At 41.4% G+C, this 26303-nt stretch overlaps 1 protein-coding gene across 1 annotated transcript in view; it reads right to left on the minus strand.

Moving 5' to 3' along the window:
• Window positions 1-26303, minus strand: part of LOC128647529 (histone-lysine N-methyltransferase NSD2) — a gene marked incomplete at its 5' end in the record, with an annotated part of 92013 nt that overhangs the window by 17010 nt on the left and 48700 nt on the right. The window contains one exon of the mRNA XM_053700313.1: window positions 11556-11760. Within this exon, the coding sequence (XP_053556288.1) occupies window positions 11556-11760 (205 nt within the window). The remainder of the gene's footprint in view (window positions 1-11555; window positions 11761-26303) is intronic.

The raw sequence follows: 26303 nt of genomic DNA on the forward strand, positions 1-26303 counted from the left end.
CCTTAAAATTACAGGGCGGGCCGTGGACTGGATACACCACAAGAGAAATAAATTTATCAGGTAAGTATAAATTTTGTTTTCTCTTGTAAAGGTGTATCCAGTCCACGGGTTCATCCATTACTTGTGGGATACCAATACCAAAGCTTTAGGACACGGATGAAGGGAGGGACAAGGCAGGAACTTAAACGGAAGGCCCCACTGCCTGTAAGACCTTTCTCCCAAAAATAGCCTCCGAAGAAGCAAAAGTATCAAATTTATAGAATTTAGAAAAGGTATGAAGCAAAGACCAAGTCGCCGCCTTACAAATCTGTTCAACAGAGGCCTCATGTTTAAAAGCCCATGTGGAAGCTACTGCTCTAGTAGAATGAGCTGTAATTCTTTCAGGAGGCTGCTGGCCAGCAGTCTCATAAGCTAAGCGTATTATACTTCTTAGCCAAAAAGAAAGAGAAGTTGCCGAAGCCTTTTGGCCTCTCCTCTGTCCAGAGTAGACAACAAACAAAGCAGATGTTTGACGAAAATCCTTTGTAGCTTGTAAATAAAACTTTAAAGCACAAACCACATCAAGATTGTGTAATAGACGTTCCTTCTTTGAAGAAGGATTAGGACATAGTGAAGGAACAATAATCTCCTGATTGATATTCTAAATAGATACCACCTTAGGAAGAAACCCAGGTTTGGTACGTAACACTACCTTATCTGCATGGAAAACCAGATAAGGGGAATCACATTGTAAAGCAGATAACCCCGAAACTCTTCGAGCCGAGGAGATAGCTACTAAAAACAGAACTTTCCAAGATAAAAGCTTAATATCTATGGAATGCACAGGTTCAAACGGAACCCCTTGAAGAACTTTAAGAACTAAATTTAAACTCCATGGCGGAGCAACAGGTTTAAACACAGGCTTGATTCTAACTAAAGCCTGACAAAACGCCTGAACGTCTGGAACCTCAGCCAGACGTTTGTGCAAAAGAATAGACAGAGCAGAAATCTGTCCCTTTAAGGAACTAGCTGACAAACCCTTCTCCAATCCTTCTTGGAGAAAAGATAATATTCTAGGAATCATGACCTTACTCCATGAGTAACCCTTGGATTCACACCAATGAAGATATTTACACCATATCTTATGATAGATTTTCCTGGTGACAGGCTTTCGAGCCTGAATTAAGGTATCAATGACCGATTCGGAAAAACCACGATTTGATAGAATCAAGCGTTCAATCTCCAAGCAGTCAGACGTAGAGAAATTAGATTTGGATGTTTGAAGGGACCTTGAAGTAGAAGGTCCTGCCTTAGCGGCAGAGTCCATGGTGGAAAGGATGACATGTCCACCAGATCTGCATACCAAGTCCTGATATCAAGATCACCGAAGCTCTCTCCTGCTTGATCTTGGCAATCAGACGAGGGAGCAGAGGAAACGGTGGAAACGCATAAGCCAGGCTGAAGGACCAGGGCGCTGCTAGAGCATCTATCAGCGCTGCTTTGGGAAGCCTGGACCTAGACCCGTAACAAGGAAGCTTGGCGTTCTGACGAGACGCCATGAGATCCAGTTCTGGTTTGCCCCAAAGTTGGATCAACTGGGCAAATACCTCAGGATGGAGTTCCCACTCCCCCGAATGAAAAGTCTGCCGACTTAGAAAATCTGCCTCCCAGTTCTCTACTCCTGGGATATGGATAGCTGAGAGATGGCAAGAGTGAACCTCTACCCATAGAATTATCTTTGAAACCTCCAACATTGCCAGGGAGCTCCTTGTTCCCCCCTGATGGTTGATATAGGCTACAGTCGTGATGTTGTCCGACTGAAATCTGATGAACCTGACCGCTGCTAGCTGAGGCCAAGCCTGAAGAGCATTGAATATCGCACTTAGTTCCAGAATGTTTATCGGAAGGAGGGCCTCCTCCTGAGTCCACGAACCCTGAGCCTTCAGGGAGTTCCAGACTGCACCCCAGCCCAGAAGGCTGGCATCTGTCGTTACTATAGTCCATTCTGGCCTGCGGAAACTCATTCCCTTGGAAAGATGGACCCGAGATAGCCACCAGAGAAGAGAATCTCTGGTCTCTTGATCCAGATTTAGTAGAGGGGACAAATCTGTGTAATCCCCATTCCACTGATTGTGAGAGGTGAGAGAGAACTCTTTCCTTCGTTCACCTTCCACCCGTAAGACCTTAGGAATGCCAGAACAATGTCCGTATGGGACCTGGCGATTTGAAAAGTTGACGCCTGTATCAGGATGTCGTCTAGGTAAGAGGCTACTGCTATACCCCGCGGTCTTAGAACCGCCAGAAGGGACCCTAGAACCTTCGTAAAGATTCTTGGTGCCGTGGCTAACCCAAAAGGGAAGAGCCACAAACTGGTAATGCCTGTCTAGGAAGGCGAACCTGAGAAACTGGTAATGCCTGTCTAGGAAGGCGAACCTGAGAAACTGATGATGATCCCTGTGTATCTGAATATGTAGATTAGCATCCTTTAAATCCACGGTAGTCATATATTGACCCTCCTGGATCATAGGTAGGATGGTTTGAATAGTCTCCATCTTGAAGGATGGGACCCTGAGAAATTTGTTTAGGATCTTGAGATCCAAGATTGGTCTGAAAGTGCCCTCTTTCTTGGGAACTATAAACAGATTTGAATAGAAGCCCTGCCCCTGTTCCTCCTTCGGAACTGGGTGGATCACTCCCATAACTAGTAGGTATTGAACGCAATGTAAGAATGCCTCTCTCTTTATCTGGTTTGCAGATAATTGTGAGAGATGAAATCTCCCCTTTGGAGATGAAGCTTTGAAATCCAGAAGATATCCCTGGGAAACAATCTCCAGAGCCCAGGGATCCTGGACATCTCTTGCCCAAGCCTGGGTGAAGAGAGAAAGTCTGCCCCCCACTAGATCCGGTCCCGGATCGGGGGCTACTCCTTCATGCTGTCTTAGAGGCAGCAGCAGGCTTTTTGGCCTGTTTCCCCTTGTTCCAAGCCTGGTTAGGTCTCCAGACTAGCTTGGACTAAGCAAAATTTCCCTCTTGTTTTGTAGAAGAGGAAGATGAAGCTGCGCCACTCTTGAAGTTTCGAAAGGAACGAAAATTAGTCCGTTTGGTCCTTAACTTGTTGGACCTATCCTGGGGAAGGGTGTGGCCTTTTCCTCCAGTAATATCAGAAATGATCTCCTTCAGTCCAGGCCCAAATAGGGTCTGCCCTTTGAAGGGGATATTGAGAAGTTTAGACTTTGAAGTGACATCAGCTGACCAGGATTTAAGCCATAAATAAACCTGAATTTTTAGCCGTTAGCTTGGTTAAATGAAAAACGGCGTCAGAAATGAATGAATTGGCTAACTTAAGAGCTTTAAGCCTGTCAAGGATATCATCCAACGGGGTCTCTACCTGTAAAGCCTCCTCCAGAGACTCGAACCAGAAAGCCGCTGAAGCAGTGACTGGGGCAATGCATGAAAGAGGCTGGAGAATAAAACCTTGTTGTATAAAGATTTTCTTAAGGAAACACTCTAATTTCTTATCCATAGGATCTAGGAAAGCACAACTGTCCTCGACAGGAATAGTTGTACGCTTAGCTAGGGTAGAGACTGCTCCCTCCACCTTAGGGACCGTCTGCCACAAGTCCCGTGTAGCGGCATCTATAGGAAACATTTTCTTAAAAGCAGGAGGGGGAGAGAACGGCACACCTGGTCTATCCCATTCCTTAGTAATAAACTCTTAGGGATTGGAAAAACATCAGTGTAAATAGGCACTGCAAAGTATTTGTCCATTTTACACAATTTCTCTGGGACTACAATGGTGTCACAGTCATCCAAAGTCGCTAAAACCTCCCTGAGCAACACACGGAGGTGTTCAAGCTTAAATTTAAATGCTGTCATTTCAGAGTCAGACTGAAGTAACGCCTTCCCTGAATCAGAGAAGTCACCCACAGATAGAAGCTCTCCTGCTTCAACTTCTGCACATTGTGAGGGTATATCAGACATAGCTACTAAAGCGTCAGAGAGCTCTGTATTTGTTCTAGCCCCAGAGCTGTCTCGCTTTCCTTGTAACCCTGGCAGTTTGGACAATACCTCAGTGAGGGTATGATTCATAACTGCCGCCATGTCTTGTAAAGTAAACGCATTGGACGCGCTAGATGTACTTGGCGTCCCTTGATCGGGAGTTATAGGTTCTGACACGTGGGGAGAGCTAGATGGCATAACCTCCCTTTTGTCAGTCTCAGAAACCTCAGGTGATAAATCTTTAAAAGCCATAATATGGTCTTTATAACTTATAGAAAGGTCAGTGCATTTGGTACACATTCTAAGAGGGGGTTCCACAATGGCTTCTAAACATAATGAACAAGGAGTTTCCTCTATGTCAGACATTTTTAACAGACTAGTAATGAGACCAGCAAGCTTGGAAAACACTAATAAATGTGAAAAAAGCAATAATAAAAAACGGTACTGTGCCTTTAAGAGAAAAAAACTACCACATAAACTGCAAAACAGTGAAAAAAAGTAGTAAACTCTACGAACTTTTTACTGTGTGTATAAGGGACTAAAGCAGCATTGCACCCACTTGCAAATGGATGATTAACCCCTTAGGCCCAAAAACTAATTAGAAAAACAGAATTTATGTTTACCTGATAAATTACTTTCTCCAACGGTGTGTCCGGTCCACGGCGTCATCCTTACTTGTGGGATATTCTCCTCCCCAACAGGAAATGGCAAAGAGCCCAGCAAAGCTGGTCACATGATCCCTCCTAGGCTCCGCCTTCCCCAGTCATTCGACCGACGTAAAGGAGGAATATTTGCATAGGAGAAATCATATACCGTGGTGACTGTAGTTAAAGAAAATAAATTATCAGACCTGATTAAAAAACCAGGGCGGGCCGTGGACCGGACACACCGTTGGAGAAAGTAATTTATCAGGTAAACATAAATTCTGTTTTCTCCAACATAGGTGTGTCCGGTCCACGGCGTCATCCTTACTTGTGGGAACCAATACCAAAGCTTTAGGACACGGATGAAGGGAGGGAGCAAATCAGGTCACCTAGATGGAAGGCACCACGGCTTGCAAAACCTTTCTCCCAAAAATAGCCTCAGAAGAAGCAAAAGTATCAAATTTGTAAAATTTTGTAAAAGTGTGCAGTGAAGACCAAGTCGCTGCCTTACATATCTGATCAACAGAAGCCTCGTTCTTGAAGGCCCATGTGGAAGCCACGGCCCTAGTGGAATGAGCTGTGATTCTTTCAGGAGGCTGCCGTCCGGCAGTCTCGTAAGTCAATCTGATGATGCTTTTAAGCCAAAAAGAGAGAGAGGTAGAAGTTGCTTTTTGACCTCTCCTTTTACCAGAATAAACAACAAACAAGGAAGATGTTTGTCTAAAATCCTTTGTAGCATCTAAATAGAATTTTAGAGCACGAACTACATCCAAATTGTGCAACAAACGTTCCTTCTTTGAAACTGGATTCGGACACAAAGAAGGCACGACTATCTCCTGGTTAATGTTTTTGTTAGAAACAACTTTCGGAAGAAAACCAGGTTTAGTACGCAAAACCACCTTATCTGCATGGAACACCAGATAAGGAGGAGAACACTGCAGAGCAGATAACTCTGAAACTCTTCTAGCAGAAGAGATTGCAACCAAAAACAAAACTTTCCAAGATAATAACTTAATATCAACGGAATGTAAGGGTTCAAACGGAACCCCCTGAAGAACTGAAAGAACTAAATTGAGACTCCAAGGAGGAGTCAAAGGTTTGTAAACAGGCTTGATTCTAACCAGAGCCTGAACAAAAGCTTGAACATCTGGCACAGCTGCCAGCTTTTTGTGAAGTAACACAGACAAAGCAGAAATCTGTCCCTTCAAAGAACTTGCAGATAATCCTTTCTCCAAACCTTCTTGAAGAAAGGATAGAATCTTAGGAATTTTTATCTTGTCCCAAAGGAATCCTTTAGATTCACACCAACAGATATATCTTTTCCATATTTTATGGTAGATTTTTCTAGTTACAGGCTTTCTGGCCTGAACAAGAGTATCAATGACAGAATCTGAGAACCCTCGCTTTGATAAAATCAAGCGTTCAATCTCCAAGCAGTCAGTTGGAGTGAGACCAGATTCGGATGTTCGAACGGACCTTGAACAAGAAGGTCCCGTCTCAAAGGTAGCTTCCATGGTGGAGCCGATGACATATTCACCAGGTCTGCATACCAAGTCCTGCGTGGCCACGCAGGAGCTATCAAGATCACCGATGCCCTCTCCTGATTGATCCTGGCTACCAGCCTGGGGATGAGAGGAAACGGTGGGAACACATATGCTAGTTTGAAGGTCCAAGGTGCTACTAGTGCATCTACTAGAGTCGCCTTGGGATCTCTGGATCTGGACCCGTAGCAAGGAACCTTGAAGTTCTGACGAGAGGCCATCAGATCCATGTCTGGAGTGCCCCACAACTGAGTAATTTGGGCAAAGATTTCCGGATGGAGTTCCCACTCCCCCGGATGAAATGACTGACGACTCAGAAAATCCGCTTCCCAATTTTCCACTCCTGGGATGTGGATAGCAGACAAGTGGCAGGAGTGAGTCTCCGCCCATTGAATGATTTTGGTCACTTCTTCCATCGCCAGGGAACTCCTTGTTCCCCCCTGATGGTTGATGTATGCAACAGTCGTCATGTTGTCCGATTGAAACCGTATGAATTTGGCATCTGCTAGCTGAGGCCAAGCCTTGAGAGCATTGAATATCGCTCTTAGTTCCAGAATATTTATCGGGAGAAGAGATTCTTCCCGAGACCAAAGACCCTGAGCTTTCAGGAGTCCCCAGACCGCGCCCCAGCCCACCAGACTGGCGTCGGTCGTGACAATGACCCACTCTGGTCTGCGGAAGCTCATCCCCTGTGACAGGTTGTCCAGGGACAGCCACCAACGGAGTGAATCTCTGGTCCTCTGATCTACTTGTATCGTCGGAGACAAGTCTGTATAATCCCCATTCCACTGACTGAGCATGCACAGTTGTAATGGTCTCAGATGAATTCGCGCAAAAGGAACTATGTCCATTGCCGCGACCATCAAACCTATTACTTCCATGCACTGCGCTATGGAAGGAAGAGGAACAGAATGAAGTACTTGACAAGAGTTTAGAAGTTTTGATTTTCTGGCCTCTGTCAGAAAAATCCTCATTTCTAAGGAGTCTATTATTGTTCCCAAGAAGGGAACTCTTGTTGACGGAGATAGAGAACTTTTTTCTACGTTCACTTTCCACCCGTGAGAGCTGAGAAAGGCCAGGACGATGTCCGTGTGAGCCTTTGCTTGTGGAAGGGACGACGCTTGAATCAGAATGTCGTCCAAGTAAGGTACTACTGCAATGCCCCTTGGTCTTAGCACCGCTAGAAGGGACCCCAGTACCTTTGTGAAAATTCTTGGAGCAGTGGCTAATCCGAACGGAAGTGCCACAAACTGGTAATGCTTGTCCAGAAAGGCGAACCTTAGGAACCGATGATGTTCCTTGTGGATAGGAATATGTAGATACGCATCCTTTAAATCCACCGTGGTCATGAATTGACCTTCCTGGATGGAAGGAAGAATTGTTCGAATGGTTTCCATTTTGAACGATGGAACCTTGAGAAACTTGTTTAGGATCTTGAGATCTAAGATTGGTCTGAATGTTCCCTCTTTTTTGGGAACTATGAACAGATTGGAGTAGAACCCCATCCCTTGTTCTCCTAATGGAACAGGATGAATCACTCCCATTTTTAACAGGTCTTCTACACAATGTAAGAATGCCTGTTTTTTTTATGTGGTCTGAAGACAATTGAGACCTGTGGAACCTCCCCCTTGGGGGAAGCCCCTTGAATTCCAGAAGATAACCTTGGGAGACTATTTCCAGCGCCCAAGGATCCAGAACATCTCTTGCCCAAGCCTGAGCGAAGAGAGAGAGTCTGCCCCCCACCAGATCCGGTCCCGGATCGGGGGCCAACATCTTATGCTGTCTTGGTAGCAGTGGCAGGTTTCTTGGCCTGCTTACCTTTGTTCCAGCCTTGCATTGGCCTCCAGGCTGGCTTGGCTTGAGAAGTATTACCCTCTTGCTTAGAGGATGTAGCACTTGGGGCTGGTCCGTTTCTGCGAAAGGGACGAAAATTTGGTTTATTTTTAGCCTTGAAAGACCTATCCTGAGGAAGGGCGTGGCCCTTACCCCCAGTGATATCGGAAATAATCTCTTTCAAGTCAGGGCCAAACAGCGTTTTCCCCTTGAAAGGAATGTTAAGCAATTTGTTCTTGGAAGACGCATCCGCTGACCAAGATTTTAGCCAAAGCGCTCTGCGCGCTACAATAGCAAACCCAGAATTTTTCGCCGCTAATCTAGCCAATTGCAAAGTGGCGTCTAAGGTGAAAGAGTTAGCCAATTTGAGAGCATGAATTCTGTCCAAAATCTCCTCATAAGAAGAATCTTTATTGAGCGCCTTTTCTAGTTCATCGAACCAGAAACACGCTGCTGTAGTGACAGGAACAATGCATGAAATTGGTTGTAGAAGGTAACCTTGCTGAACAAACATCTTTTTAAGCAAACCCTCTAATTTTTTATCCATAGGATCTTTGAAAGCACAACTATCTTCTATGGGTATAGTGGTGCGTTTGTTTAGAGTAGAAACCGCCCCCCTCGACCTTGGGGACTGTCTGCCATAAGTCCTTTCTAGGGTCGACCATAGGAAACAATTTCTTAAATATAGGGGGAGGGACGAAAGGTATGCCGGGCCTTTCCCATTCTTTGTTTACAATATCCACCACCCGCTTGGGTATAGGAAAAGCTTCGGGGGGCCCCGGGACCTCTAGGAACTTGTCCATCTTACATAATTTCTCTGGAATGACCAAATTCTCACAATCATCCAGAGTAGATAACACCTCCTTAAGCAGAGCGCGGAGATGTTCCAATTTAAATTTGAATGTAATCACATCAGGTTCAGCTTGTTGAGAAATTTTCCCTGAATCTGAAATTTCTCCCTCAGACAAAACCTCCCTGGCCCCCTCAGACTGGTGTAGGGGCACTTCAGAACCAATATCATCAGCGTCCTCATGCTCTTCCGTATTTTCTAAAACAGAGCAGTCGCGCTTTCGCTGATAAGTGGGCATTTTGGCTAAAATGTTTTTGATAGAATTATCCATTACAGCCGTTAATTGTTGCATAGTAAGGAGTATTGGCGCACTAGATGTACTAGGGGCCTCCTGTGTGGGCAAGACTGGCGTAGACGAAGGAGGGGATGATGCAGTACCATGCTTACTCCCCTCACTTGAGGAATCATCTTGGGTATCGTTTTCTCTAAATTTTGTGTCACATAAATCACATCTATTTAAATGAGAAGGAACCTTGGCTTCCCCACATACAGAACACAGTCTATCTGGTAGTTCAGACATGTTAAACAGGCATAAACTTGATAACAAAGTACAAAAAACGTTTTAAAATAAAACCGTTACTGTCACTTTAAATTTTAAACTGAACACACTTTATTACTGCAAATGTGAAAAAGTATGAAGGAATTGTTCAAAATTCACCAAAATTTCACCACAGTGTCTTAAAGCCTTAAAAGTATTGCACACCAAATTTGAAAGCTTTAACTCTTAAAATAACGGAACCGGAGCCGTTTTTATGTTAAACCCCTATACAGTCCCTGGTATCTGCTTTGCTGAGACCCAACCAAGCCCAAAGGGGAATACGATACCAAATGACGCCTTCAGAAAGCCTTTTCTATGTATCTGAGCTCCTCACACATGCATCTGCATGTCATGCTTCTCAAAAACAACTGCGCAATAGAGGCGCGAAAATGAGGCTCTGCCTATGATTAGGGAAAGCCCCTAGAGAACAAGGTGTCCAATACAGTGCCTGCCGGTTATTTTACATAATTCCCAAGAATAAAATAATTCCTCAAAGCTATGAAGTATTAAAAATGTTTATATATCAATCGTTTTAGCCCAGAAAATGTCTACCATTCTTAAAAGCCCTCGTGAAGCCCTTTATTCTTATGTAATAAAAATGGCTTACCGGATCCCATAGGGAAAATGACAGCTTCCAGCATTACATAGTCTTGTTAGAAATGTGTCATACCTCAAGCAGCAAAAGTCTGCTCACTGTTTCCCCCAACTGAAGTTAATTCCTCTCAACAGTCCTGTGTGGAAACAGCCATCGATTTTAGTAACGGTTGCTAAAATCATTTTCCTCTTACAAACAGAAATCTTCATCACTTTTCTGTTTCAGAGTAAATAGTACATACCAGCACTATTTTAAAATAAACTCTTGATTGAAGAATAAAAACTACAGTTTAACACAAAAAAACTCTAAGCCATCTCCGTGGAGATGTTGCCTGTACAACGGCAAAGAGAATGACTGGGGAAGGCGGAGCCTAGGAGGGATCATGTGACCAGCTTTGCTGGGCTCTTTGCCATTTCCTGTTGGGGAGGAGAATATCCCACAAGTAAGGATGACGCCGTGGACCGGACACACCTATGTTGGAGAAAACTTAAAACCTGTTAAACAGTCAAACACACTGCCACAGCCCTGCTGTGGCTCCTACCTGCCCTTAAAAACGATTTTTGCAGGAACAAAAACCTCTATAGAGGTCCTATAAGCCAGAGGACTCCTTCAGAGAAGCTGGATGTCTCAGACTTAAAACTAAATTGGCCCCTCCCACCATGCACTCAAAGTCAGAGGGCCTTAAAAAAGTACTCCTAGGAGTAATCTAACAAGCCATGTGGAAATTAGGCCCCAAATAAAGATTTATCACCCTCAGAGAAAAAACGTTTTTATTTATAAATCATGCAAACGTTTTTACACTAAGTAATATAGGTTTTAACATGAATATTATCCCTTTTTGCAAGCATGATCCCAGTTGTTGTTAAATCACTGTATCAGGCTTACCTTAAATATACCAGGCACTGTCAGCATTTTCTAGACCTTATCATCTCTCTAGAAAAAATATATACTGAACATACCTCAAAGCAGGCAATCTGCAGACCGTCCCCCCAACTGAAGTTTTCTTTCCATACTCTTCAGTTATGTGTGAGAACAGCAATGGACCTTAGTTACAAACCGCTAAGATCATCAAACCTCCAGGCAGAAGTCTTCTTCCAATTTCTGCCTGAGAGTAAAAACAGTACAACGCCGGTACCGTTTAAAAATAAACTTTTGATTGAAGGTAAAAACTACACTAAGTCACATCATCTCTCTTGATACTTCCTTTCTTGTCGAGAGCTGCAAGAGAATGACTCGGGGTGGCAGTTAGGGGAGGAGCTATGTAGACAGCTCTGCTGTGGGTGTCCTCTTGCAGCTTCCTGTTGGGAAGGAGAATATCCCACAAGTAATGAATGAACCCGTGGACTGGATACACCTTTACAAGAGAAATTTAGTTTCCAACCAAATAGAATATATATTTGAGTGAAGGAAAGCTGAAAAGCCAGTTCAGATCTCATAACGTGTCAAAATCAAACTTGGTCTAACCATAACCAAAATACAAAATAGTATTTTACTCCTAATTAAATATAGTGAATTCTGAACTATACAAAGTCTGTTACTGTCTAAAAAAATTAAATCAAGACAGGGAAATACTAACCAAAAGGTCTTTTGACAAGATCTAAGCAAGAAAGGTGATAAGCTTTTGTACAAAACTTTTTGTCACACAGGATCAGTTCGCCACCATCATTACAACGAAAGCAATAATCTTCAGATTCTTTTTTTGCGTCAGTCCTCGTTCTCCGCCTTCGGTTTTTCTTCTTGGGTTTTTTACTTTTTTCATCATGAGATGCCACAGTTGAGTTCTAAGAAGAAACACAAATTTAATTAAGGAAACTGAAAAAAATACCCCCAAAATAATCTCGCCTGAAAAATGCATTTCTTTCATGGTGGCGAGAGTCCACAATCTGTGACATATGAGATATACATTCCTACCAAGAGGTGGCAGTTTCCCAACCCCAAAAAGCCTATAAAACACCTTCCACAAGGTATTACATAAAGGTTTGAAAAAGGCCTGTATACGGGCCGAAATGCATCACCTTATTTTTGTCCCCCTCCGCTTATTTTGGATCTTTGGAGAGCTCAAGGGGTGTCCCCACCCGACGCTTCCTGTTATTAAGCTCCTAAACAAGGCCTTTTTTTGCCACTTTGAATCTCCTCTATATGTTTTTTCAATATGCCATAATTTGTAGATTTTTATTTAATAGTAAATGTTAAGTTTTAGAGATAGATGCACCCCAATCTCCCTTCAAATTTGTTAAACCAAGTTAAAAGAAAAAAAGGGAGTGGGTAGCACCAGGGAGGGTATTTCCTAATCCCTACCTGAAGTTTCTAATATATACTACATAAACCCTGTTAGTCAATTAGATAGTGCCAACCAGGGGGGATAAAAATCAATGATTTTTTAAAAAAAAATAAAAAAAAATTGATTTTTTTTTATTTAAATCTGATTTTTTTGGATTTAAATCGGATTTTTTTGGATTTAAATCGGATTTTTTTGGATTTAAATCGGATTTTTTTGGATTTAAATCGGATTTTTTTGGATTTAAATCGGATTTTTTTGGATTTAAATCGGATTTTTTTGGATTTAAATCGGATTTTTTTGGATTTAAATCGGATTTTTTTGGATTTAAATCGGATTTTTTTGGATTTAAATCGGATTTTTTTGGATTTAAATCGGATTTTTTTTGGATTTAAATCGGATTTTTTTGGATTTAAATCGGATTTTTTTTAAATAAAATGCTTTTTGAGGAAAATGTATTACCATCCAAAGGTTATTCCATCATGAAATAAAGATTAGTTTTTTAATTATGTAGAATAAGGCTGTATATGTTTAATTTTTTTTGGTAAATAAATTCCATTAATCCATTCACAATGTCATGCTCTTCCAGAGGTTTTTGTAAGATTATTGGGCAGTTTCTCTGCCTACAAGATATCACAGATGCTTGGTTTACTTTTGTAGTTCTCAAAACTGAATTTGACTCAGCAGAGATCACATGCCTCTTCTTCACAGCAAAAATGTTATAACATGAACAGAGTTGAGAAAAAGACCTGAATCCTAACTTCTACAAACCTATGAATACCAAATCAACCCCTTCAGTGCTAAGTTTCAAGAAGTTCAGTGAATAGAAACAATATTTTTCTGATTGTTTGGAGTGGAATAGATCTGCACAAGAAGAAAGTGAAACTAAGTGTGAGGAGGAAGGGGCAAGCAGACGAGCAGTACTTCAAAATGAAAGTGAAACTGGCTGACAGTCTAAGTTTCTTAAAATATATATATTTTGTTTAGCCAAATTAGTTAACAAACATGGATGTTTGTTTAAGCAAATAACATATGCTGTAATGTTAATGTTTCAGTTGAATAAATCTATTTAAATTGTTATTATTAAGGTAATGATTATTTTTCTCCTTCCTAAGTACAACAGAAAAGTTGACCAAATATGAATTATATTGATTAACCTATTAAACTGGGGATAAAAAACTAATATGAAAAGTTGTTATTCTAAAAATCTTCATCTACTTGCATATTAAAGTTATACCAGCAAGAATTAGTCTTTATAGAAAACTATGATTTAAATCAAGCCTTACTGACTAGTGATTTAAATCGTGAATTAAATCAGTTTGATTTAAATCAAATCCACACTGGTGCCAACTACATACATTTTTTTCTATATTGCTAAAGGCTGGAGACTTTAATATTTCCATCCAACCTTAATTGGATAGTTCCAACCCCAATATCAAAATTTCTAAGAGGGTTACAAATATACTCTGGAACGGTTTGAAAGACGTTAATCTTTATGATACATGGCGCTTCACCCATCAGACACAAGAGACTACACATTCTTCTCTCATAAGTCCCATAGTAGAATCAATTACATATCTACAAACCAACCAGGATTAGCACGGGTAAAACGCTGTGGTATCTCCCCCCACGGTCTGGTTGGACCATTCGGCTGTTAAGCACAAATTCTCTTTGTTAGACCCACCATCAAAACCCTATTTATGAAAACTAGATAATACTATTAAATAAAGCAGAGATTCTAACTAGTATATAGTATATCTAAACCTATTACAGAAAACTAAGTTTAACGTTGATTCGACTCAAAACAAATTCTCAATTTGGGAAGTGCATGTGTGTGTATTGAGAGGCAAATTTATTAAGTTTAAAGCCCACCAACAGCAAACATATTGCAACACTTATGACTTAAATTCCAAATTCACAGACCTAGATTACACACACACATAAAAAGTCGTGACACAGGGGTGCGGAGCTGGCCAACAACTAGCATGGTCGCATCTCAGTGTGGCAATCTCCAAGAGAGCAATACGAAGAACTCAGAAGCAGTCTAACGCTACTCCAAATGACTCGCAGAAAAGGATGAAGGGGCAACATTTAAAGGGACACTGTACCCACATTTTTTCTTTTGTAATTAAGAAAGAGCATGCAATTTTAAGCAACTTTCTAATTTACTCCTATTATCAATTTTTCTTTGTTCTCTTGCTATCATTATTTGAAAAAGAAGGCATCTAAGCTTTTTTTTGGTTTCAGTACTCTGGACAGCACTTTTTTTATTGGTGGATGAATTTATCCACCAATCAGCAAGGACAACCCAGGTTGTTCACCAAAAATGGGCCGGCATCTAAACTTACATTCTTGCATTTCAAATAAAGATACCAAGAGAATGAAGACAATTTGATAATAGGAGTAAATTAGAAAGTTGCTTAAAATTTCATGCTCAATCTGAATCACGAAAGAATTTTTTTGGGTACAGTGTCCCTTTAAACAAGGTGCAATGGACAATACAGCTCTTCTACTACCTACACCAGCCTAAACATCTTATACTTGAGGGCGCCATATTTTATAACTGCACAACGCGCAAAACTCCAGGCTGACGGCCGCCACAACCACAAGAAGCAAGATAACGGGCTGACACAGCTCCCGCATTAGCATACAAACTCAGGCTTATAAAACAGCCAATTACCCTCCGGACGTTCCAGCACTCCTAGAAGCAAAGATGTCGCTGAAATCAGGCTGCACACACGGCAATATAAATGGCCTAGCCGTTACATCACCAGGATTACCGCATTTAGAAGAGACAAACTGTTAAAGTAACAACTTCAGCAACACCATAAAGTGTTGCAGTTGTTGCAGCTGAATGACAGCACAGGTCCTCACTCCTACATTAAAGCCTTACACTACAGAACCCTATTTGCCAAACAATCTATAGGCATATGCACAATCAAATATTCCACAGGACCATCCAAGCTGTTATAAACAACTGACACAGAATAACTAAATAGGGATTAAAAGAAAAATGATAAAGGAGCATACAAGATAGTATGTCTGAAATATAATACGTCTAACACATACTCTGAGGAGCGAATTACACACTTTATTCAGACCTTTTTCTGGACAGAATATCCTGCTATAATCCTATATACGAAAACAAGGCACGCTCCTACAACTACTTTCACACGGCTTCTAAATGCCTAACAAAATCAGACAAATTTAACAAGACAAACACACCGTCAAGCTCTAAAATGAACTTCTACTTCAAAACTCTTGAGCCAGCTACCACTGAGACACCTAGATCACCACAATCAGAAAACAGCAACGATGGCGAGGACACTAACTCCCCTCACTTTGAAAATGAACTCCCTTTCACAAGGGCTGACTACGAACTAAAGAGGACTTTACTTCTTTTATGCTGCAATTTAGCCTATTAATCAAAGATGGTCTGGCAGACGTCAAAAGGGACATCACAGATTTAGGTAACAGGGTCCTCCAACTTGAGAGACACGCAGAGGAAATGTCTGAATCCTTCAACCTAAATGATATGCCAATTCAACAACAAGTTATTGAAATCACCCAATTACAAACACAAATCGAAGACCTGGACAACCGCAGCCGACGCCAAAACCTTAGATTAAGAGGGATCTCAAACCATACCTCCCACAGCGCTGCCACAATTCATGCAAGACCTATTCCACTTCCTCCAAGACAGCGAAGAAGTTGACATCTCACTAGATAGGATGTATAGAGCACTGAGACCCAAACCACCGGCTTCAGCCCCACCGAGAGATGTTGTACTTCGCTGCCATAACTTCAAAGACAAGGAGAAATTACTAGCAGCAGCCAGGAGGAAAACACCTATTAAAATTAATGGAGATTCCGTCCAAATATTCGCAGACCTCAGCCCCCTTACATTATCCAGAAGAAGGTGTGTCAAATTTCTCACATCACATCTGCGAGAACTAGGTGTCCCCTACCGGTGGGGGTTCCCTTTTCTCTTAATGTCTTGAAAGACAACAAATAAGCCATCTACAGAGACCCTGAAGACCTTGAACAGTTTTGTTCAGAGTTGCATATCCCACAACCAGCGCTTCTGCAAACTGATGAACCAGTTCCTGAGAGCTGTCCAGCAGCCTCATATAAGCCCTATACATAACACTTCTCAACCAGAGAAAAAGAGAAGCGACAGACGCCTTCCGGCCTTAAAGCCAGAAAAACAAAAACAATACAAAAGACTGACAAAAGTCCTTTGTAGCCTGTAGAAAAAAAAATCTAAAGGCCCGCACAACATCTAAGTTGTGCAACAGACGTTCTTTATGAGAAGAAAGATTAGGACAGACAGAAGGAACAAGCTCCTGATTAAAATCTCTGACTGAAACAACCTTAAGAAGAGAACTAAATTTGGTACGAAGAACTGCCATATCTGTCTGAAATACGAGATAAGGAAACCACACTCCAAAACAGAGTTCGAAAACCCTCCGAGCAGAAGAAAAACTTTCCAAGATAACAACTTAATATCTATGTAGTGCATAGGCTCAAACGGAGCCTGAAGAAAAACCTTAATAACAAGGTTAAGACTCCAAGGGAGCAGCTGACTTAAACACAGTCCTGATTCTGACCAGGACCTGGAAAAAGGATTGTACATCCGGCATATCCACCAGTTGCTTGAGCAGCAGAATAGAAAGAGTCAAAATCTGACCCCTGCGGGTACTAACAGATAACCGGGAGCAAAGATAAATCTTTGAGATCCAGCCATATGCTATAGTAAATCTTTCTAGGGATAGGATTACGAGCCTGAATCATGGTCTCAATCGATTCTAAAACCCAAGCTTAGCTAAAGACAAGCGTTCAATCTCCAAGCAATCATCTTTAGAGAAAACGATATTTGGAAGGAGTAAACACCCCTGAAACAGAGGACCCTTCCTCAGTGGAAGTTTTCACAGAGGTAAAGACAACATCTCTATTAGATCTGCCTACCAAATCCTGCGAGGTCACGCAGGAGTCAGAAGAAAACCAATGCCCTCTCCTACTAGATCCAAACAAAGACTTGCAGAAGGAGAACAAACAGAAAAGGAGGATATGAACCTGAAGATCCAAGTAACTGCCAGAGCATCTATCAGAAAGGCTTGAGGATCTCTCAACCTCGAACCGAACTTGGAGTTCAGACGACCCCATCAGAACCAAATATGGGAACCCCTATTTGGTAGATAACCTGGAGAACACCTCCGTTCCCAATTGTCGATTAAAAAAAAAGTGGATGGCAAATGGACAAGAACAGAGCACCCACCCCCAGACAAAATCTAAACCCTTCCATCGTGACTAAGGAACTAAAGTTCCTTCTAGGAAGTTGAAGAAAGCCACAGAGACTATGTTGTCTGACTAGAACCCGATAAAAAGGGCGACAGACAATTAAGGTGAAACCCTGAGAGCCTTGTAAATCGTTATCAACTCCAACCGATAGAGGGGAGAGCAGACTTATCCAAGGACCAAAGTCCCTGCGTTAGAATGTGGACAGCAATCCCACTACTTCTTGTCTAATAAGCGAGCGCTCTACCATTTGAGCTAATTCCCCGGCGGGTCTCAACGAGTCCCAGACACCTCCCCAGCCAAGCAGGCTGGTGTCCGCGGTCAAAGACAGCCAGGAAGGCCACCAAAGTGTGAATCCTGAGGCCAAGATCCCGCTAAAACCACCACGGAAAAGACTCTTGTTGACAGTCCCATTCCAATGACTGATTCCGTTTGAGAGTTTAGCAGCTCTGCATGCTCAGACACCGAGTCACTGAGGTCGAACAGTGGACAGAAAAAAAGGAGGCAAGAAGAAGGATCTAGGCTTTCCTGTCCTCCGATCAAAAATAACTAAGCAAAATACTAGGATAATAGGACAAGGGAGCTCTTTTTCAGCTCCAATTCCATTTGTGAAACGAAGACAGACAACAAAAACCTCCAATGAGATCTTGTTTGTAGGAGGATAGCGCCTGGACCCATAGGATGTCCAGGAGGGACGCAACTGCCATCCCGGAACCGTTTCGCGGCCAGAAATTTTGAGAAAACTCTGGAAGCTGTTGCAAAGCCATGTCGGCCCAAACTGAAAAAGTTTGCGAGAAAGCAAATCTCAGAAATCTGAAATGAACCCCTTGAATAGAAAACAGAGGGTATGCATCCTTTAGGTCTAAGGCCGTTATAAACTGACCCTCCTGTACCAAGGAAGAATGGAGCAAATAATCTCCATCTTGAAGGAATGTACTCAGAGAAACCGATTTAAACATGTTGTCATGTCTCAATTCGGAAGAAAGTATTTGAAACAGGATGGAAAAAAAAACTAACCCCTGTTCCCAAACTGGAACTGGAACAATCACTCCCAGGGAGGACGATCCTGAACACATTTCGAACCTGCCTCTCTTCTTATCTGGACTACAGATAATCTTGGGAGGAGGAACCTGCTCCTGGGAGGAAGAGTTGAATACCAACTCTAATCTTGGAAAACAGTATCTACAGTCCTTTAGGGATCTAGGACATCAGCGGTTCTGATTAATTACTTCCCCCTGATCTAAGACTGACTGGATATCCAAGTGGACTTGACCTGCTCCTGCTTGGAAGACAAAAGGGGAAGACTTCCAAAATGGGATCAGACAACGCGTCGCACCAAAGGATGCCGCACTCGTCCATAAAAGCCTCCATCGTTAAAAGAGCATCTTTCCATTATATGGATTGAAGCTCTCAGACAGAATAGCAATGGTCCCCCTACTTTAAAAACCACGCGCCATGATATAAAAGGAGACAGCTTATTACAGACAGGAGATGGAGAAAAGGAAATCCTTGACTTCTCCCATACATGAGAAAATTCTCCTAGTATAAACGATAAGAAAAACATAATTTATGTAAGAACTTACCTGATAAATTCATTTCATTCATATTAGCAAGAGTCCATGAGCTAGTGACGTATGGGATATACATTCCTACCAGGAGGGGCAAAGTTTCCCAAACCTTAAAATGCCTATAAATACACCCCTCACCACACCCACAATTCAGTTTAACGAATAGCCAAGAAGTGGGGTGATAAGAAAGGAGCGAAAGCATTAAAAAAATAAGGAATTGGAATAATTGTGCTTTATACAAAAAAATCATAACCACCACAAAAAGGGTGGGCCTCATGGACTCTTGCTAATATGAAAGAAATGAATTTATCAGGTAAGTTCTTACATAAATTATGTTTTCTTTCATGTAATTAGCAAGAGTCCATGAGCTAGTGACATATGAGATAGCAGATACCCAAGATGTGGAACTTCCACGCAAGAGTCAATAGAGAGGGAGGGATAAAATAAAGACAGCCTATTCCGCTGAAAAAATAATCCACAACCCAAATCAAAAAGTTTTAATCTTATAATGAAAAAAACTGAAATTATAAGCAGAAGAATCAAACTGAAACTGTTGGCTGAAGTACTTTTCTACCAAAAACTGCTTCAGAAGAAGAGAAAACATCAAAATGGTAGAATTTAGTAAAAGTATGCAAAGAAGACCAAGTTGCTGCTTTGCAAATCTGATCAACAGAAGCTTCATTCCTAAAAGCCCAGGAAGTAGAAACTGACCTAGTAGAATGAGCCGTAATCCTTTGAGGCGGGGATTTACCCGACTCCACATAAGCATGATAAATCAAAGACTTTAACCAAGACGCCAAAGAAATGGCAGAAGCCTTCTGACCTTTCCTAGAAACAGAAAAGATAACAAATAGACTAGAAGTCTTCCTGAAATCTTTAGTTGCTTCAACATAATATTTCAAAGCTCTAACTACATCCAAAGAATGTAAAGATCCCTCCAGAGAATTCTTAGGATTAGGACACAATGAAGGGACAACAATTTCTCTACTAATGTTGTTAGAATTCACAACTTTAGGTAAAAATTTAAATGAAGTCCGCAACACCGCCTTATCCTGATGAAAAATCAGAAAAGGAGACTCACAAGAAAGAGCAGATAATTCAGAAACTCTTCTAGCAAAAGAGATAGCCAAAAGGAACAACACTTTCCAAGAAAGTAGTTTAATAACCAAAGAATGCATAGGCTCAAAAGGAGGAGCCTGTAAAGCCCTCAGAACCAAATTGAGACTCCAAGGAGGAGAAATTGACTTAATGACAGGCTTGATTCGAACCAAAGCCTGTACAAAACAATGAATATCAGGATGATTAGCAATCTTTCTGTGAAAAAGAACCGAAAGAGCAGAGATTTGTCCTTTCAAGGAACTTGCAGACAAACCCTTATCCAAACCATCTTGAAGAAATTGTAAAATTCTAGGAATTCGAAAAGAATGCCAAGAGAATTTATGTGAAGAACACCAAGAAATGTAAGTCTTCCAGACTCGGTAATAGATCTTCCTAGACACAGATTTACGAGCCTGTAACATAGTATTAATCACTGAATCAGAGAAACCTCTATGACTAAGAATTAAGCGTTCAATCTCCATACCTTCAAATTTAATGATTTGAGATCCTGATGGAAAAAAGGGCCTTGAGATAGAAGGTCTGGCCTTAACTGAAGTGTCCAAGGCTGGCAACTTGTCATCCGAACGAGATCCGCATACCAAAACCTGTGCGGCCATGCTGGAGCCACCAGCAGTACAAACGAACGCTCCATTAGGATTTTGGAAATCACTCTTGGAAGAAGAACTAGAGGCGGAAAGATATAAGCAGGTTGATAATTCCAAGGAAGTGACAACGCGTCCACCGCTTCTGCCTGAGGATCCCTGGATCTGGACAGATACCTGGGAAGTTTCTTGTTTAGATGAGAGGCCATCAGATCTATTTCTGGAAGCCCCCAGATTTGTACAATCTGAAGAAATACCTCTGGGTGAAGAGACCATTCGCCCGGATGTAACGTCTGGCGACTGAGATAATCCGCTTCCCAATTGTCTATACCTGGGATGTGAACCGCAGAAATTAGACAGGAGCTGGATTCCGCCCATACAAGTATCCGAGATACTTCTTTCATAGCCTGAGGACTGTGAGTCCCCCCTTGATGATTGACATATGCCACAGTTGTGACATTGTCTGTCTGAAAAATAAATGATTCTCTCTTCAGAAGAGGCCAGAACTGAAGAGCTCTGAAAATCGCACGGAGTTCCAAAATATTGATTGGTAATCTCGCCTCCTGAGATTCCCAAACACCCTGCGCTGTCAAGAGATCCCCATACAGCTCCCCAAACTAGAAGACTCGCATCTGTTGAGATCACAGTCCAGGTTGGACGAACAAAAGAGGCCCCTTGCACTAAACGATGGTGATCCAACCACCAAGTCAGAGAAGAACGAACATTGGGATTTAAGGATATTAATTGTGATATCTTTGTATAATCCCTGCACCATTGATTCAGCATACAAAGCTGGAGAGGTCTCATGTGAAAACGAGCAAAAGGGATTGTGTCCGATGCAGCAGTCATGAGACCTAAAATTTCCAACGCTTGAGCCTTCACTGGGTTTACTGGAAAGCGTGAAAGAAAAAATCTTCTCACAGGTGGTCTTACCGTGAAACCTATTCTGTACCCTTGTGAAACAATGTTCTGAATCCAAAGACTTTGAATCGAATTGATCCAAACATCTTTGAAAAATCGTAACCTGCCCCCTACCAGCTGAGCTGGAATGAGGGCCGCACCTTCATGCGGATTTGGGAGCTGGTTTTGACTTTCTAAAAGGCTTGGATTTATTCCAGACTGGAGAAGGTTTCCAAACGGAAACTGTTCCTTTAGAGGAAGGGTCAGGCTTTTGTTCCATATTCTGACGAAAGGAACGAAAACTATTATCAGCCCTATATTTACCTTTAGATTTTTTATCCTGAGGTAAAAAGGCTACCTTCCCCCCAGTAACAGTTGAAATTATTGAGTCTAACTGAGAACCAAAAATGTATTACCTTGGAAAGAAAGAGAAAGCAATGTTGACTTAGAAGTCATATCTGCATTCCAAGACTTAAGCCATAAAGCTCTTCTAGCTAAAATAGCTAAAGACATGTACCTGACATCAATTCTAATGATATCGAAAATGGCATCACACAAACTTATTAGCATGTTGAAGGAGTTTAATAATGCTATAAACATTATGGTCTGACACTTGTTGCGCTAAAGCCTCCAACCAGAAAGTTGAAGCTGCAACAACATCAGCCAAAGAAATAGCAGGTCTAAGAAGATTACCTGAACATAAATAAGCCTTCCTCAGAAAGGATTCAAGCTTCCTATCTAAAGGATCTTTAAACGAAGTACTATCTGCCATAGGAATAGAAGTACGTTTAGCAAGAGTAGAAATAGCCCCATCAACTTTGGGGATTTTATCCCAAAACTCTAATCTGTCAGATGGCAAAGGGTACAATTTCTTAAACCTTGGAGAAGGAGTAAAAGAAGTACCCAGACTATTCCATTCCCTAGAAATTACTTCTGAAATAGCATCAGGAACTGGAAAAACCTCTGGAATAACCACAGAAGGTTCAAAAACTGCATTTAAACGCTTATTAGTTTTAATATCAAGAGGACTAGACTCCTCCATATCTAAAGCAATCAACACTTCTTAAAGTAAAGAACGAATAAACTCCATTTTAAATAAATATGAAGATTTATCAGTGTCAATATCTGAGGAAGAATCTTCTGAATCAGATAGATCCACATCAGAAATAGATAAGTCAGAATGATGGCGGTCATTTAAAAATTCATCTGAAATATGTGAAGTTTTAAAAGACCTCTTACGTTTAGCAGAAGGAGGAATAACAGACAGAGCCTTCCGAATAGATTTAGAAACAAATTCTTTAACGTTAACAGGAACATCCTGAACATTAGATGTTGAAGGAACAACAACAGGTAATGGATTATTACTAACGGAAATACTATCTGCGTTTGAAAGCTTATCATGACAAGTATCACAAACAACAGCCGGAGGAACAGTTACCAAAAGATTACAACAAATGCACTTAGCTTTAGTAGAACCAACATCAGGCAGCGTCTTTCCAGAAGTAGATTCTGATCCAGGGTCAGGTAGTGACATCTTGCAATATGTAAAAGAAAAAACAACATATAAAGCAAAATTATCAAATTCCTTAAATGGCAGTTTCAGAAATGGGAAAAAATGCAAAATGAAACAAGCTTCTAGAAAACCAGAAGCAACTGAATAGTGAGACTGAAATAGTGTGAAAAAAAAAACTGGCGCCAGGAATGACGCCCATATTTTTGGCGCCAAGTATAAAGCCCACACATTTTGGCGCCAAGAATGACGCCCATATTTTTTGGCGCCAAAAAAAAAAACGTCCGCAATACACATACGTAAAAAATGATACAATTACGTTTAAACTTCCGGCGCCAACTATGACGCCGGAAATGACAAATTTTTTTGCGCCAAAAAAGTCTTGCACCAAAAATGACGCAATAAATAGAAGCATTTTCTGCACCCGCAATTTTTTTGAAAAAAAGTTCAATTGAAAATTAAGGTAAGAAAAAACAAATTTATATGCATTTTCCCAAAAAATGAAACTGACAGTCTGAATGAAGGAATACTGATTATCCTGAATCATAAGTTTAAAGTAAACTTACTCAGGCTTTCTATACCAGGGCAGCAACATGCTAGGAAAATGCAGCAAAGCACACTTTACAAGTTCCTAATTGCTTTAAAGCCACCACAGCCATGCTGAAGAGACTAACGTGGAGTACAGCTATACCCAGATTGTGATGGAAGATCAGAGCAATCCTGACCTCACTTCAAAATAAAAAAATCTTGATTAAAGAATTTCTTCAGGACACCTAATTACTTCACCTCCTCCTTGCACTAGAGGCAGAGAGAATGACTGGGGGTTGTCGGAAGGGAAGTGATACTTAACAGCTCTGCTGCTCTTTGCCTCCTCCTGCTGGCCAGGAGTGATATTCCCAACAGTAATTAATGATGATCCGTGGACTCACCGTGTCATTAGAAAGAAACATCTACACCCCTCCCCTCGTTCCCCTCTCCCTAAACTATGCAGAATTTTTTTTTATCACTATACAATAATCCCACTTCCTCCCCACACCCCTCTCCTGAATCTTAGACTCTAAGAATTTGCAATATATACTCCTCGAAAGACTATGTTAATTCACCCCCAAACCTTATGGGACGATCTACTAAGGCCCCTCTCCTGGGTCTAGTTTAATGTTGAAATTCCCCATGTTGGGGCTTTGATACTAGTTTAAAAATGTTTATTGTTTGTATAAGCATGTTTTATTTCTCTATTACTTGCTTATCCATCTTAGATGCAATACTTAGCTGAATGCTCTAGACTGTATGGATAAAGACACGCTGCTTGCTCTACCCTATTCCCATCGGACCCCTGGGGACGTTAAATTCCCACATCAAATCATAGAAGACATTAAAGGTAAGACACCTCTCACTAAGCTACCTACAATATACTCCCACATTAGACAAAGTGGGCACTAGAACATTACATATAATTTCCCAAAATGCCAAAGTCCTTAACACTCCCACCAAGAGATCTGATTCTCTGCGATAGTTTTCTAAACAGAAAAGTTCTATAGTATTTATTCAGGAAACCCAGAGACTTCCCAATAGGGTTTTTCAATTCCAATGAGAAAAAAAGGAATGGAGTGGGGATCCTCCTCAAACGTAACCTTTCAATTACTCAATAGCACATTGGATTCCGAAGGGAGAATACTAATATATAATAGACCAATAACTTTAAACGCCTCCTATCTTTAGTACAAAACACACGTAAGGGAACAATTATTTTGGGGGCAACCTGAACATAACCATGGACCATATACTAGACTCATCATCCTTTAATTCAAAAGCACCCACACGTCCACCAAACTCCGTAAACAATGGCTTCAGATAACTAGGACTAAGTGACACATGGAGGGTAGAACATCCCATGCAAGAAAAAGAAAATGTATGCTTACCTGATAAATTTATTTCTTTTTTGACACGATGAGTCCACGGATCATCTTAATTACTAATGGGATAGTCACCTCCTGGTCCGCAGGAGGAGGCAAAGAGGACCACAGCAGAGCTGTTAAATAGCTCCTCCCTTCTCTCCCACTCCAGTCATTCGACCGAAGTTAAGGAAAGAAAGGAAAAGCCAAGGTGGAGAGGTGTCTGAAGTGAACAATAATCCACAACCTGTCTAAAGGAACAGGGCGGGCCGTGGACTCGTGTCAAAAAAGAAATAAATTTATCAGGTAAGCATAAATTTTCTTTTCTTTTTTAAGACACAAGTCCACGGATCATCTTAATTACTAATGGGATCCAATACCAAAGCTAGAGTACACAGATGATATGGGAGGGACAAGACAGGGAACTTAAACGGAAGGCACCACTGCTTGAAGAACCTTTCTCCCAAAAAGCGGCCTCAGCTGAGGCAAAAGTGTCAAAACTGTAGAACTTTGAAAAATGGCGAAGAGAAGACCAAGTTGCAGCCTTGAAAAATGGCGAAGAGAAGACCAAGTTGCAGCCTTGCAAATCAGCTCCACAGAAGCTTCATTTTTGAATGCCCATGAGGAAGCAACAGCCCTCGTGGAATGAGCCGTAACCCTCTTGAAAGGCTACTGTCCAGCAGACTCATATGCAATACGTACGATAGTCTTCAGACCAAAAAGAAAGAGAAGTAGCTCTCTGTCCCTTACATGTTCCTGAAAAAACTACTAACAATGCAGAAGACTGACGAAAATAAAACTTTAAGGCACGGACCACATCCAAATTGTGTAGACGTCATACCATCTGAGAAGTAGGATAGGGACACAAAGAAGGAACAATAATCTTCTGATTAACGTTCCGATCAGAAACTACCTTAGGAAGAAATCCTAATATAGTACTTAAAACCACCTCATCAGAATGAAAAATAAGATAAGGGTACTCATACTACAATGACGAGTGCTCTGACACTCTGCAAGCAGAAGAAATAGCAACAAGATAACAATTTAATATCTAAGGAATGCATAGGCTCAAATGGTGGCCGTTGGCGAACATTGAGAACCAAATTCAAACTCCATGAAGGAGTAACTTCTTTGAACACAGGTCTGATTCCGACTAAGGCCTGAAAAAACTATTGTAC

The sequence above is a fragment of the Bombina bombina genome, chromosome 2 (assembly GCF_027579735.1).
Source record: "Bombina bombina isolate aBomBom1 chromosome 2, aBomBom1.pri, whole genome shotgun sequence".
Taxonomy (NCBI): domain Eukaryota; kingdom Metazoa; phylum Chordata; class Amphibia; order Anura; family Bombinatoridae; genus Bombina; species Bombina bombina.